The sequence below is a fragment of the Aplidium turbinatum genome, chromosome 3 (genome assembly GCF_918807975.1).
Source record: "Aplidium turbinatum chromosome 3, kaAplTurb1.1, whole genome shotgun sequence".
NCBI lineage: Eukaryota > Metazoa > Chordata > Ascidiacea > Aplousobranchia > Polyclinidae > Aplidium > Aplidium turbinatum.
Window position 1 is genome coordinate 11724750 of NC_137474.1, and position 16461 is coordinate 11741210.

Here is a 16461-nt window from a genome sequence, read left to right on the forward strand (position 1 = left end):
TAAGCTGATGCCTGCCTCTGCCTGTGTATACAAAAAGGTAAAATGGGCTAGTGATGATTCAATACGAATCTCAACTATCTGTAGAAATAGCCTATAATCTGTAACTTCAGGAAACTGGTTGCACCAAGGCAATATTCATCAGTAATATAAAAAATCTGAATTCTCAAAGGAGCAAGCAATATATATATGACTAAAAGACTTTACACAGGCTGCATGTAATTATCACGACCAATTGACAGATCACTTCAAGTCCAAGCATAAACAAGGCTACCTTAGTTAATCGACATCCTATAGGCCCATACCGTACTTCAGCACTGGATGAAGATACTGACCCGGAAATCCGTCTCAGTTCAGTCTGATACGAAAAAAGACCTATTTACATGCGTCATTGCCATGAGCAACCCATACATTCACACTACACTTTGAAGTGTGCCAAGAAACATCAAAGGTGAAGAAAAGAATCCAGCTAATGAATCTTGTAAAAAAACTTGAGCTTCCTGAATATTATGTACTGGATTGTGCATGTCCAGAGCGGAACACTGTGCAAGTGTGCAGTGTGCACGATCTCCCAGGGGCCAGGGCGTTATAAATTATTCTACTAATAAAATCATCATTATTTCTTCCTTTAACAGTTGACACCGCGTCAAGAGCAACAAGGAAAATGGGAAATGGTTACGTCACATTGTGGCGCACGCAACAACGCAAGCGTGAGATTTTCTTTGTACGTGAGTTTTGAAAGCGCGCATGAGCACAACCGAGTTTAAAAATACAAACTTGAATTTTTTTTAAAAGTTAACAATAACCATATTTTTTTAATTTGTAGAACTTATCAAAAAGGCTCAGTCAGTAATCGTTGAAAAATGAACATTTTAAAAAGCTTTTGTGCCTTTTTTAATTTTTACTGAGATAATGAAAATCAAATACTTTTAGAAAATAGCCAGCCAAATAGATAAAATGATTTAATCATAACATCAATTAAACCGCAAGCAATTTTCATCTCAATAGACAATAGTCATGATAAAACAACAATAAAAGGAAAGTTTTATATCGTGCGGTGCAATAAAAAAGAAAAAGACTATTGTACAAAACATAATTTTATAGTTACGGAAAACTCTAAATTGTAATTAGTAATTTAAAGTTCAGACATTCAAAACTTCCTGAAACTTTAAAACTAAATAATTTCAATTAATCAATTCACTTGTGAGAAAAGTTGAATAAAAACAGAGAAACTTCGGCAACTTGGCAACACTGCATTTTGTCTTGTTTGCTTTTCTCGTAATTTTTCTTGGGCGAGGCGAGTCGGGAACCATCATGGCTTCGTGCAGGGGCGCTTTTTGCACATTGTGCGATTGCAAAAGACTTGCATCGCATAAACTTCTCCAAACAATCAGAGCTGCCAGATTAGCCATTTCTTGATGAAGCGATTATAAAAGTTAGATTTTTCTTCATTTCGACTACTGTTTTCACACTGTGGAAGACTACCCGAGAGCAGCCAGTCTTAGGTCCGTTAGGTGGGCTAAAGATGACGCAATCGTTAAGAGTGCAGTTTACAGTCTGTTTGTTTGTTTTGTTGTTCTTATCTTTATACTGCATTGCGGGAAAGCGGACTTGTGCGCTATGCATCGGTGTACGCCTTCTGACGTACACCTGACCCACGCTGCAGCGACGGCAATGTCTGTTTTCGGTTGTCTACTCTACTTATGACTTAAATTTGGTACTACCCATTACTCGAAATCGATCACTGGGTAGAGGCAATTATCGTAAAGTTTCTTGCCCAGAGAAACAACAGCAAGTTTCTCAGCATCAACACTACTTCCATAACAAGAGGAAGATGTCATTCAAAGTTTTGTTTATTTGTATTTGCATCAGGCCTAGACTGAAAATGGTGCATATTTACGATGAGTCATAAGGAATTGATGCATGGTTGAGTGGACAAGCCAGATGTCCCCAGGGCCGTTGAGAGGATAATTTGGCCTTGGTAGACTATGAATGAAATCCGCGGGCCCCAAATCAAGCCATCTCTGTCCAGCCAATTAGATCATAGTTTACGCGTCCAACTCAACATCACGCGATGCTGGTTCGGCTCTTGGAGTGCAATTCAGAATCAGGACCGCTGAATTTAGGATCATTACCGGAAATTTTAAAATGTTTGCGGAAACTCCGATAAACCCTAACCCTTTCAAAATGTTTGCGGAAACTGCGATCAGCGACTTCGGCAAACTCTTAGGATCATTACTGGAAATTTTAAAATGTTTACGGAAACTGCGGAAAAACGGTTCTATTTTTTTCTCTCGATCTTTTCAGTTTGTTTGCGGAAACTACGATCAGCGACTTCGGCTTTTTTTATTTTTTTCTCTCCATCGTTTCCTAACCCTAACTACTAAAGCTTAGACTGGAGTGCAATTCAGGACTGCTTTCCATTCAGCGGCACTTAGTAGGCCTAGATAGAATAATTCCCCAGCAATGACTTTTTAACAATCGGAAACTTTATTCTGCTAATCTCGGTAGCCTAACTGGTCCTGCGTCAAAAGCCTCCACAAATATGTAAAACTACCAAGAATAACCTATCAAGACGTTGTCAGTCCGAGGATAAGAATTCAAAACTAATCAAAAATACACTAGGCTACATCCAAAGAATACGCAATACTTTCTTCGACCTTTTGGAAAGGTTACAGGGCCCTAAAATCATGCCGGGTCCACGGGTCCAAAAGTATCTTCTAGCAGGCTCGTAGCCAGACATTTTCAAGGGGGGTTCCCAAATCCAAAAATATGGACCTTTTGATAACACTTTCTACTTTGCGTGTCTTCAAGCAAGCAATCAAAACATATGAAGTGGCAGTAGTCTACATAGGCCTAATATATAGATCAACAAACAAAACAAACTTCAAATTGTCAACATTACGGTAGCCTACAAAAACGAAATAAATAATTAGGCTGCAAAAATATTCACATTAACAATAACACATCTATTGGGGCGCCGGAAGCGGGGGGCAGAGGGGGCAGATGCCCTTTTAAGGTCATGTAAGCTACTGCACATTTTGCAATATAACAATTTCTGCTATTCGCTTTTAGCCTAAATTGTCTACGATATGCGAGGTTCTAAACCAGGGGTCCGCAACTAGTGGGTTGCGACCCAAATTTAGATCGCAAGACCATCCACAGTGGGTCGCAAAAGGGTTTAAACTTACTATAAATATAACTTGTAGCCTATTTCAAAAATAAATACAATCAGTCAATCATATAGCCTACTCTTTGACGTACTGACTTCGTCTTTCCACCTAAAACATCGGGAAGCTGATCTTGAGCTACATGTTCAGAACAATGGAAAACCTCTGTCCTTCTGCCCCGAACCAAAATATCTTAGGGTGACACTAGGCAGATCGCTCACATACCACCACCATTTGGTGTCACTGCGCAAGAAACTGACATCCCGCGCTGGGCTACTCAAGCACCTGGCAGGCTCCAGCTGGGGGGCGAGAGCTGACATTTTCGTATAGCAGCCTTAGCCCTTGTCTACTCTTTATCAGAGTTCTGTGCACCTGTTTTGGTGCTGCAGTGCTCACTGCCACCATATCGACACTGCCATCAACAACGCTGATGAACAAAACATGTCTGCCGCTACTTGGGCAGAGCATCTATTGAATTCTGAACGGAAGTCAAGTAGCCTATTACCAGACTCCATTCGTCCATTTCCTACGCGACACATGGTCCACAGGCCTGATACTACAAAGACAGGCATGGGTGCGCCTCAACAGTCTTCGTACGGGTGTCGGGCTTTTCCGCTCAACCATGCACCAATGGTGAATGGCCTCTTCCTCCTCATGTGAATGTGGTGCCGAGAAACAGGCAGACCACATCATCAATGACTGTAGAACGGAGTGGAAGGTCTGCGCGTCTTGGATGATGAAACCAAAGACTAGCTGCTCTCTAGTAGCCTTCCAGTGTCCTGGAACATCGTGAATCTGGGATGGTAAAAGGGTAGATCCTCGGCCTCAGAGGCTTACACGACGACAACCACAGTTAGTAGGTCCACTCGCTTATTAAGCCCAAGTCGGTCCATTCCTGAATTACTGAAAGTAGAAAGGAGTGGTAGAAAATTCCCCCCGCCCCGATAGCTCAATTGGTTAGCGCGTCACTTCTGGAACGAAGAAACTTCAAGATCAAGCGGCACTGGTTCGATTCGGGGTGTGCGCTTGAGCAACGCACTTGGTCGGTTCTCCTGTTCTCTGTTCGCTAAGGACTGTTCTGTTCTCCATTTCAGAACTCCATTCCATTCCTCCAACTCCATTCCAGAACTCCACTCCATTCCAAGGTCTGTTCTGTTCTCCAGTTCTGTTCTCCATTCCATTCCTAAAAGCTAAGGACTGTTCTCCATTCAGCGGCATGTAATGGATGGAATAGTTACCCGGCAACAAGACTTCAACAATCGGAAACTTCACTCTGTCAATCTCGGTGACCGGGCCTGCGTCAGTGATTCAAAGCCTCTACAAGTATGCGAAACTGCCAGGATTAAGCTCTGCAAGAAGCTTTCCCAGTCCGAGGATAAAGATTCAATCAATCAATCAATTGTCCGGTGCCAATGTGGGATTAATAAGCGGGAACGACCGTATAGAAATTGATATTAAATTGCAAAAGATTTTGTGCAAAATTATATGCTTCTGAAACGTTTGGGCCGCGACGATTTCGAACGATTGTCTTTTGGGTCGCGCCAACAAGTATTTCCGGACCCCTGTTCTAAACAAGCAACAATATATTAACATGTTTATTCAGAACTATCTCGAAGGTTTCAGCTGATCATAGGTAGCTGATCTTGTGATCGTTTGTAGGCTACACTACACCTTCTCCAAAATGTGGACCTTTTCGGCTCAGGGGGGGGGGGGGGGGGTTCCCGGGAACCCCGAGAATCCTCCTGGCTACGGGCCTGAAGAGTAGACTAGACCCCCCTATCAATGCTATTGGATGTTCCAACCCTAACCCTGGATTTCTAAGTCTTTGATCCCAGCCCTCTGCCCACTGATAATCGCAAACAAGGATGAATGAAACTGGACTAGCCTATGGCGATCGAGTTCAATTTTCGTTCAATCGTGACTTCAATGTTATCTTCTTGATTGTCTGTTTCACGCTCAGGTGTTTGTAGATAAGTTCTTTCCATTTATCCCGGGATTTGACCGTATTAAAATTTGTTGAGGTTGAGACGGTAAGATGATCCTTGAAATTATTAAGGAGAGTGAGACGCTATTATTTTCCACACACCTACAATGTGTCAAATATATTCATAGCCTACATAGGCTAATGATAAAAGTAGTTTATCATTAAGGAACCAAACAATCAGAAATCGGTTCTCCTGTGTAATAAAACAGCGAGGTCGACTAGCATTGAGAGGGGGAAAACGTAGCCTAGGCCTATAGGCTACGTAGGCTATTTCGTCTGTTGCGAGAATAGTAGGCTAGCTATACGGTGCAATTACTAAACTTTACCTACTCTAGGCTGCACATCATTCATTCATTTTATTTTTCGTCATTAGCACGTCCGGGACGAAAAAGATACTAGGCTACTATAACTACAATAGTTGATATAGGCCTACCAGGTAGGCTACCACTCCAGCACGTTAATGAACGGGAAAAGGTGGCAAAACCTTGAGAGGTTTAAAAGGTGCCTGAATAGTAACGTGTCCACGTAACCTACAACATTATGCCGAGTTCCTAGGCATAACGGCCATATAATTTATCTCGATATTTTAGGCTATGGGTCGATAAAGTAAACTTTGTTTACGAACAAATTAGGCCAGCTATGAAATAATTTCCCACGTTCGACTATTTACCGTACTCTCGTGGTCAAATGTCTGGTGAGTGGTGGACATACCGATTTTCGTCCAGTTTGTCAATGCCGAATCACACGGACAGGTAAAACTCTATGCGACATTTGAGCAGAGAGACGAAGGCGTCTGGGACTTCAGTTGAAAATACGAACTAATTTTAAATGTTTTGTAAATGGAAAACGTCTGGACGTTTTTTTGTTTTTAATACAAAATCTATTTAATTGAGTAAACTAGTTGCTGCAAACTTCGACCTAGAAAACTCGGCAAACCCAACTACCAGGAATAATATATGAAGGCTTTGTCAGTTCAAAGATAAAGGTTCAAAAACCAACCACTTCATGCATTTTAAAGTTAGAATTTTAAAAAGTACAGTACAAGAAACTTTTAAAACTAAATGACGAAATAATGAAGATATTTTCTGACAATTGTTTTATGAAATAGGCAGGGTTAATATCGGACACGTTTATGACAAAAATAAAATGATATTAGTTGAATGAAATTAAAAGTGTATATGATTGAAAAAAGCATGGAGAAGTTTAAAAATAAAAGTGCTGATGATATTAACGAAGATTTCTATGGTAACGTAGCAACTATTCGATGGTGCATGACAAAAAGGAGCAGTTGTAAATAAAAAAGTGCTCAGGCAAGTGTAAAAGAGTCTCCTACAAGCTACAACTCGTAGTTGTGAAAATCAGCACATTGCAGTTGAGCAAGTGACAACTGAGCTAGCAACATTTTAGCAAGTGGCTGAAATTGGTGAATGATGAACCTAAGCAAGTAAAAACTGACCAAATCGATACTTGACGTGTATCCAGCAAATTCAGTTTAGCAAGCAATGACCAAGCAAGTTCCATGCTAGATGAAAATTTCATTTGCTGATTGGGGCAGTAGCTGAAATGTACTTGCTGAGTTGTCGCATGCTGAGTAGTCCCACTACCAGTGTAAATGTGGTTCATCAATCTTCAAGTTTGTTGTTCATAGTATGATATTGACAGAGATGTACGTATACGCCGCAAATTCTACGCCGCATACTTGCGGCGTACCGTAGACTTTTTGTTTGCGCTAGTGCTTGCGGCCACATTTTTTTGGATAGTTTGCGCTTGAGGCTACGCTGTAAAGTTTTTGTGGTTTTTTAGCGCATAGCGTCAACGGTACTTTTTAATGTACTTTTTAATGCGTCAACGGTACTTTTTAAAGTGAAAAACAGCCCACGTTGCTCTTGCATTCAAAAACAGCAGCTGATCGCATGGCTTTCTCATAGTCTCTTACGGCATGGAAATTTCAAAGTAGATGGTAGAGTAACTTACGCTGCTGGAATAGTCACGTAACTATTCACTGCAATATTAAGTAAACCTGCTAAATTAGACGCGCTATTTTCAACGAGGTTTTCCCGCTGTGAGATCAATTATGATTCAACAGAACGTATTTTTTAGTTTGCAATGTGTGAGAATTAAATTGAAAACCAATAAAAGAAAAGGTGTTGAATGGTCTTGGTCGCAGATATTGCCTGCATTAACGACTTCTCTTACCACTATTGTCACCTAGCTAACCTGACATCATTGTTTTATGCGGCCGCTTAGGTTTGACACCGACTTCAACGATCATCGCATGTTACGTAATAAGAACGATTATGTCCTACACGCAAAAATAAAAGATCGATTTCTTAAAACAGCTTTTTCCACTGTTTTGTCTGGTGAGCTTAGCATATTGCTCAACAAGTGCATAAAGTTTAGAATTGACAAGAAATCATTAAATTTGAAAATTAAGTTCGAATCACTGCTAATAAACGTATTCAAAAGTTTTACTTAGGACGACGCCATTTCAAACTCCTTAATCTACGTCGGCAATGATTTTGCGGCAGTAAAAATGCGTTTATTTTGAAAACTGTTGAGCTGGAGACAATAGCTTGTCCCGTGTATAAGTTGAACTTGTGTTTTTGAGGTGACAATCGCTTGCGAACATCTCGACCTATACTCGAGTATATAAAAGACTGTAAAGACTTTCGATAAAAAAACAGAAAAGAAAACACTTCGCCGTTGTTAGCGCTTTGAAGGTAAGTAATTAGCAAAACGAGCGAAACGAGGTTAATAAAACTTATAGTGGGTTTCCACTCTGCTTGAGATCATGATTTTTTGGGTTTTATTTCGATAACTTCGCTGTCTTGGTCGTTGTTATTTACTTGCACAAAAAGGAAATGAATCGGCTTGTTTTTCAACTGTTCCAATTATGAGCTAACAATATCAAAATTTTTACGACAAGGCGTACTACATGCGTAAAACTAATCGTTTCAAGCAGCGGTTCTAATAAATTCGGTTGGCGACCTAGGTGTCAATAAACAAAACCAGTGTTTTTTTAAGGTGTTTTGGGGGACCGAAACGGTCCCCCAAATTTCTCCAGCGGTTTCCCAAAATTTGGACTTGCAACTACAGTAGAAAAGTAATGGTTGTTTCTCACTATGTCTTAAGCAAATATGGCTATTTTTTGGTATTTAAATGAAACACTTGCGGTTTCTTAAAACTACTTAGCGGTCACCCAAACCAAACCTTAAAAAAAACCTGAACAAGACAGTAAGCTCAATCAAAGACTATTTTAATTGAGTAAAATAGCGGTATGTTTATGATGTCATCACCTTTCTCGCCCCCCAAGGTTTTTTGAAAAGTCGGTGCCTATGAGTTACTATATGAACAAAGTTACCTTTTAAACACCGCCAGCGGGAAGACTTTATTCACATATGAAAACCAAATCTCTGATCAAGTTTGCATGCAAATGAGGTGACTTTGTTTATGCTTTAAATTTTTTTTAAAATCTGCAGTGGACAAACTAAGGTTTGAAATATTTGTGAAAATCTTTGTTTTTGGTCTAAGAAAGTCTCATCTGACCTTCCAGATGCACGAGCTTGAAAAAGCTCTGTGGGTATGAGGAAAACACAGTCCTGAAATTGAAAGGTGTCAAAGGGAACCTAGGATATTTATCCTTATTTCAACAACTCAAACTCAGTCTTGAACTTGATGAAATAAAAAATAAGCATGGTGCTTGTGCAGGGTGGGCTCATATTTTTGTTGTGTTTCGTGTTTAACCTGAAATGATTCATGTACTGTGATGAAAAAAACAGAAGTCACTTTGAATACTTTTTGTTGTCGCACACAATTGAACAATCATGCCTATTCTCTTCCAATGGTGTAGGCTATGGTGTTTATAGCACACCCAATTATTAACATTTCCAAACATGTTTGCTGATAATGTTGAGGAAAGGTAGATATATGCCAGTAACCTTTGTGAGTTTGTCTGTTGTGAGAATAGTATAGTACAAGTATAAACAATACAAAAAACTAGCATCATAAAAAACTAAATTTCACAACAAACAGGAAACAGCAAAATGCTGCATCAGTGATCGAGTCAGCTGCTTCTTAAATCTTACATCTAATTAAAATAGTTTTCAAAAAGAAAAATTTAGACTGTTGTTTGTGTTTATTGCATTGCGCTTTTTGTTTAACATCATTTCAAAATAATCATATTTGTTTAAATAAAATTGTGATATTAGTCAAAACAACAACAATCTGACTACAACACCAGTCGTCATTTGCACATCATTAAGTAACTGTGTTGCGAAAGCTTATGAAAAACCTGCAGCATTAGGCTAAAAAGGACGTTTAATGTCCCGTACTACACTTGTGAAATAATTATGCAGTAGGCTACTGCTCAAAGCAAAACTCACTGTATTGCAAAACTCACTTGAAATCAGTTGACATTTATTGTTAACAACTTTGTGACAGTGTCAAAATCATTTTCTGCCAATCATACAAATTTAGTGCCCCACAATTTTAAAACAAGTTTTGAAAGCATATCTTTCAACTTTGTTTTGTCTTTAATTAAAAACTGAACGCCTGACCCATTTCAAGGAAGTGTTTGAATAAGCTATATGTTATGTGAAGTCAATTTTTCATTTTAATGCATTTCAGAGAGACAGTTTTATAAAATAGCAACTGTTGTTTGATGACGTTTGTATAAAAATTTCTGACTGAAAACTGCATATCTTGTAATTATAAAGTTAACTAAATAATGGTAAGTTCTTAAAAGGTAAAATAGTGTAATGTAGCAATGGTTCACCAATACAAAATAATTGACTACCTGCTTAGCTAATGGGTTGCGGCTAAACGATTTTAAATTGCTTTAGTTAGGCCTACTGTTTTGTTTTATCAATTATATATTTCTGCTTAAATCTGAAGGAACTAACTCAATCCTTGAAATAATTGTAACATGATGAGCACAGTGAAAGAGCTTCCGAGAATAACTGAAGTTTGTTATCGAATGCTATAACTTTTCGAATCTAAACTGTTTAAAGAAATGCAAATGCCAGGTCTGCAAACCAGTCACAGAATGACATTAGTTTCATTGCAAAGTGTATTTTCACTCATCAACACTTTGTTTTCCACAAGTATGCTCACAAACAGCATTGTTGTTGCATTTGAACATTTTTCATTTCCGACATATTAACATAAATGTAGATTCAATATGTTAAGCAGTTATTGATTTTTTATACGATTGCTCCCACAAACGGAGTACAATTTGTTTCATAACTGGTTGTTATTGATAACTTGTCTCTATATTACTCACCATTCATAGTTTTGTGTTAAAATGTAGAATCCAATAGTTTAGTTTTTTCAATTTTGTGTTACTAAAAGACTTGTAGCCTACGTTGTGCACTAGGGTATATTTTTTCTGAGCTGGTATACAAGTCCCCCCCCCCCCCCCTTGGTAACTCATGACAAAGAGGAATTGACCAAAACATGTGGATTGAAGTGTGTGAACAGTAAAGCAAAAGTAAAGTAGTTTCACCCTCTATGTTTGGTCGAGTCCTGTCTTTGTCATCAGTTACCATGGGGGGGGGGGGGGGGGCTTGTATACCGGCTCCCTTTTTTCTAGTCTCTAATTGCACTTCTTTACTTTGTGTTGATAAGATGTAAGTTAACTTTAAAGAAAACTGTTATATTTTCATGCTAACATTGTTTTTCTATTACAGTTTCCCGGATACGTTGACTCCTATATTGAGCCCTCGGTACGTTGTGTTGATACTTGTGTAGAAATATGTATAATTACTTCACAATATAGATACAAATGACCTGGTTTAGCCTAATGCTGCAAGTTCACTGTGGTAGTAGCGGTATGCACTTGCTTTTGAAACACAGTTTCCTGATCATGTGCTATGACAATTGTATCTACATTTGTGAAGTAAGCAATGATCATGTTGCTAAAAGTGAAACTCAAGCTATTACATATGTATCATTAATTCATAAAACGTTTTTCTATTCAATAATATTTTAATTGATCTTACAACTATTATTGTTCAAATTGTTTAACACATATAGTATAATTTTGCACTTGAAGCAGAATCATGTCATTGAAATGCAATTCTTGTGTCTACAAAAAACTGGTTGGCACTATTGAACTGTGTGTGAATGAAGGATAATTACTTTTAGTTCTATGACTTAAAAGAAAAATTTTCAACACGTTTATATATAGCAAGCAAATACGTAATATCAACTTGTTTTAAATTTGCTTAGCGTTTGGTCATTAGACTCATTACAAATAAAATATAAATTAAACCGACTACCACATTTTAGGTGAAACGCAATAATTGACACCAGCTACTGCATTCAACCACTGTAACTTTAATAGTGTTATATGTATTATCTCTCTACAGCTGCTCAGGACTATTAGTGAAAAAATCTCATTTTCAAATTTTGCATCATAATGTATGATGTCACAATTAGAGATGTGAGTTGTTTTTTTGCGCTCATTTAAAAAAACACACTTTTTTTGAAAAAAAAAACAATTGTGTTTTTTGCGCAGAGTTTGTCTGAAATTTAAATGTTGGAACAGAATTTTTACTTTTTTTTAAAATATTTGTTCTGAAATGATCAAGACATCGATAAGTTACCAAAATAAAACTTTGCCACTAACTTTTCATTAAAATCTTCTTTTGACTTCACCAATGATCAAAAAGGATGTAGTACTATTCCTAAAGTTGGGTGGTTTATTGGAACCACTTGCTGAGCATGCATCTACACTTCTGACTTACTGAACTTAGTCATAACTGCAGTAAACTGATTTGTAATAAGTTACTTAGCAGCTATAATTTTACAGTTTCTTTTGCAGTTCTTTGAACATGATGAATGAAAACAGTTATTACTTCAAAAATGTATGAAATAATTAGACACAGTATAAAAAATGAAAAAACATTAAAAAAACGACGACTAAAAAAATGTTTTTAACCATCCCTAGTCACAATATTATTACCCACTTATCCTTACTTTGTTACGCGTTATGCAAGAAAGAACACAATCTATTATGTTTTAAAGTTTTTGGTATGACCTGACCCGGAATCGAACCCAGACCTACCAGCACTAGAGCTGAAGGCAATAACCACTCATCCACTGAGCTAAATCTTTTAAATATAAATATTTTTAATCGACATGCTTTTGCAGACTTCTCAAGATGAACGATATTCTTTCACAGCGGAATGGTATGATCCGCCAGCTGCTTTAATCCGCCGCTATCAATTTTTGTTCTACCCAAAAGACAACAGTATAGAAATGGTAAAAACATAACTCTAGACAAGTGACACTAAGTCTATGCCAAAGGTTTGAAAGAAAGTTTGCTTCACATAACATCTGTTGAAATATCTTTTGCTTACATTTGCTCTAACAGAAATTCAACTTAAGATAACTATTTAATGAATATTATATTTTGGGAATATTTATAAAGCGCTGAGAGCAACGAATATCTGTTGATTAATACAGAGCTACAAAACATACATCAGTATTATTTTCCTGTATTAATATTGGATGTCAATATAAGTGAAGCGTTTTTGTATATCTGTCAACGTTTATTGTTCGCAGTACGATATAAAGAATCGTCGAAAATTTTTGAGCCGGACAAAATTTCCAACAGTCAAACTTGCAGACCTGTACATTGGCAGTCAAGTGAGCATTTATTCCAGACAGTTAACGTTTGTGGATTATGGAGATCCGTTTACGAAAAGTAAACTCGGAAATAAAAGTGAAAAGTAGGTGGAATGGCTGATTTACTGTTTTTTTGAATGAATATTACTACGAATAGTCTTCCTGAAGATGAAAACAGTCTGATTTCTCAAAGGTGTGCTGAACACCAGTTTAGTATTTACATTTTGAGCTATTTTTGATTAGATTGATCAGGCGTTCCAACGATTTTGCTCTTAAGGGTTTTTTACCGGTACTTACATATGTGAAAGAGGTTACTTCAAACTGCAACAATTGTATTGTTGAAGAATACGTTCTTCAACTGACGTTCTTTTATATCTTTAGTATTTATTTATCCTATGCTGACGTAGCGTCGGTCTACTTAATGATATGGTGGTAGGCCGATATAATAATCATTCGCTATCTCCGCTTGCAGCAGATTGCGCATCAACATGGGTTACTTGACAGGGTTCCATGTGATTTTATAAGCCGTAGGCCTACTGCTTCCATGCTGGCTCAAGGCAGATTGGAAGAGGGTGGGTGTATGTCACCAGATTATTACCCGATTTATCCTCACCGCGTTATGCAAGAAAGAACACGATCGGTACCCTTTTTAAAGTCTTTGGTATGACCCGACCTGGAATCGAACCCAGGGCTACCATAGGCCGATATAGTTTTGTGTAATACATTGAGTTTTGCTTTCAGAAGCATGATCGTTGCTTACTTCACAATGTAGATATTAACGACCTGTTTCACTTTAGCTTGATGCTGCGAGTTCGCTTTGGTAATAACGAATTGCACTAGCTTTCGGAACGCAGTTCCCCAGTCGTGTGCTATGACTGTGCTGTGATTCGTCATAGCACATGACAAGGAACGACTCACTGACTTCAACACCATGTCACCATCAACAGTTCAACACTCATGACTAGGGAACTGTGTTCCGAAAGCTAGTGCAATTCGCTATTACCACAGCGAACTCGCAACATCAGGCTAAAACAGGTCGTTAATATCTACATTGTGAAATAGTTTTATATGACTGACTTAAGGTTTAAAAAAGTCATTTTGTTTGTGTGGTCGCAGCAATTTGTAAAGTTGTTCTCTGATGCAGGACTTTAGCAATTATCAAGCCTGATGCTGTCTCTAAGCTGGGAGTTATCATCAATGGTCTTCGAGCAAACCACATTCAAGTATGCAAGGCAAAAATGGTCTATCTGGGTAAAAAAGACGCCGCAAAGCTTTATGAAGAACACCAGTCTAAACCATTCTACAAGTAAGTGTCCTTAAATGCAGACTTTGGAACACCTTATTTTTTCTTCGTGTGTCACGCAAGCTCTTGGCTTCTTGCGCTGAGCTTTTTGCTATCAGACCAGGGTATTCGAGCAGATGTTGCTTCGTTTGCTCCTGTCCGCATTTGCAACTTGTACTTCCTAAGGAATATCCCCAGTGATTCGTCAACGTTTTACATCTGCCAATGATGTTTACCGGGAGGGAAATTTGTTGCAGGAAAAAGCACTAGGTTGGTTGATAAGGGTTTGGCTGCCAGCTTTTCCTGCCCCTGTTGGATTTCCACTTTATGCTGTGATCCGCCAGTATAATGCTGCCCACGTGGTGTTTTGCTCTTATTACTGGTGTGGCCATGGCTTCCAGCGCTGGGGAAAGGGAAAGACACTTTTTGAACTCTCCTGTTGGCATGTGTGAGCCATAAAGCATGATAACTTATCAGAAACTTTGAAATTCAAGAACAACTGATTTGACCCCACCCTCTATGTTTGGTCGGGGAGAGATGCCCCCTTGACGTAACAATTCCAAGTGAAACCAATTTGTCTTAACGCGTTACAACATTCCACACAGTGATCTTCGGGATTACATTACAAGTGGGCCAATTGTTGCCATGGAATTGATGGGGACCAATGTGGTTTCTTCATGGAGGAAGCTTCTGGGCCCGACAGATTCAGCAGAAGCCAAAGAAAAAGAGCCGAACAGTTTGAGAGCGATGTTTGGAACGGACAGCACCAAAAATGCAGCCCACGGGTCGGATAGCGTTGAATCTGCAGCTCGGGTAAGTCACCTGACTCATGACGTATTGATAGACCTGAGATCGTAAATGACTAACAAGTCAAATCTTAGCTTTAAAAGTTCTATTGCATTTGAAACATTTCAGATCTCTTGGAAGAGCAAGTTGTAAGTGTAGGTGGCGCTTTGCTCGGTATTCACTGGCATAAAAAATTTTTTGTTTTTTTTAGGAAATTGAGATCTTCTTTCCATCAAAAGGACCATGTGGTCTTGTGAACACCGCTACGTACCAGTACAGCACTTGCTGCGTTATCAAACCCCATGCTGTCAAAGCAGGGTTGGTGGGCGACATTCTGACAGTGATACAAGACGCTGGATTCGTTGTGAGCGACTTAAGCATGGTGAGTTGCGCCGTAATTAAGTTTTTAAAACAAACGTAAGTTTCAATTTTTTTTTCTATCAATTTTTATTTCAGTGTCGTTATAAGTCTTCTTCAATATATTAACCATGTTTGATCACCCATGACCTCTCATATAAACACCCTCTATATTTTTTTAACAGAATTAAATTTAATCAGTTTGTCTGATTCAATACACCGCTCTATTTCTTCCTCAGCAAAGTCTAGAAAAAGCGAATGCTGAAGAATTCTACGAAATCTACAAGGGAGTGGTTGCGGAATACCAAAGCATGGCGGATGAATTGTGCAACGGACCGCTGGTCGCTCTTGAAATAACCGGCAAGGGCGAAGACACTCCTGTGAAGTTTAGAGAGCTTTGCGGCCCAGCAGATCCGGTAGGTTCAGTATACGTAGTTTTATGCGAGAACAGCCTACTGCAACCGATTAGGGTTAGGTTTATACCTAGGCTAATTACTTAGTGTTTTAACCAGCTGCTGCTCTACATTCTTCTTCAAAAAAGCCTGGTCTTTATCCTGAAAAGTCGACTATTTGTACGCAGTGACTCCATTTCTATCGTTGGTATCTTCAATTTTCTTGCTAACGAGCTACGGTACATACTACTTTTGTGATGAAACGCTTCTTTCAGGAAATTTTACCGACTCTTTCACACCCCGTTTGTTAATTCTTGCTACAAAGTCGGCAACATACATACTGTAGCTTGTATTAAACTACTCCCATTCGCCATTCCCGGGTTGTTAAAACATCTATATTGATGACGAGAAGTTATAAACTACTAGCCTACGTAGATATAGTGAGTCTGGGTGCTAAATAAAGTTGCCATGTCACTTTGAGCAAAGACCAATTACGCGGTTCTTCTTTGAATTCATAACTTTGTTCGCAGGAGATCGCTCGTCATCTAAGGCCCAAGACCCTCCGGGCAATGTTTGGAAAAGACAAAATTGAGAATGCTGTCCACTGCACGGATCTACCCGAAGACGGGATTCTCGAAGTGGAATACTTCTTCAGAATCCTTCCACATTAATTTGTTTAACACGTTTTATTGTAACTGATTTTTCAATACAAAGTATGCGAAAAGTAGAATTATTGTACTGTTTCATTTGTACACTTTTAATAAACTTTTGGTTGCACCTTTTATTCTCGTGGTCTAGTTGTTCAGTCCCATTGCGCTTTTGTTTATTAATGTTTTTTTTTTTATACGAGTTTCAGCTCAGCTT

At 38.5% G+C, this 16461-nt stretch overlaps 1 protein-coding gene across 1 annotated transcript; it reads left to right on the plus strand.

Moving 5' to 3' along the window:
• The first annotated feature begins 9775 nt into the window (after window positions 1-9775).
• LOC145766952 (nucleoside diphosphate kinase 7-like) lies at window positions 9776-16379 on the plus strand. Its single transcript, XM_082578670.1, has 9 exons — window positions 9776-9880; window positions 10839-10874; window positions 12304-12414; window positions 12718-12884; window positions 13925-14086; window positions 14668-14875; window positions 15060-15230; window positions 15445-15621; window positions 16128-16379. Exons 1-9 carry the CDS (start codon window positions 9878-9880, stop codon window positions 16266-16268), a joined length of 1176 nt encoding a protein of 391 aa, XP_082434796.1. The 5' UTR covers window positions 9776-9877; the 3' UTR covers window positions 16269-16379.
• The last annotated feature ends 82 nt before the right edge of the window (window positions 16380-16461 follow it).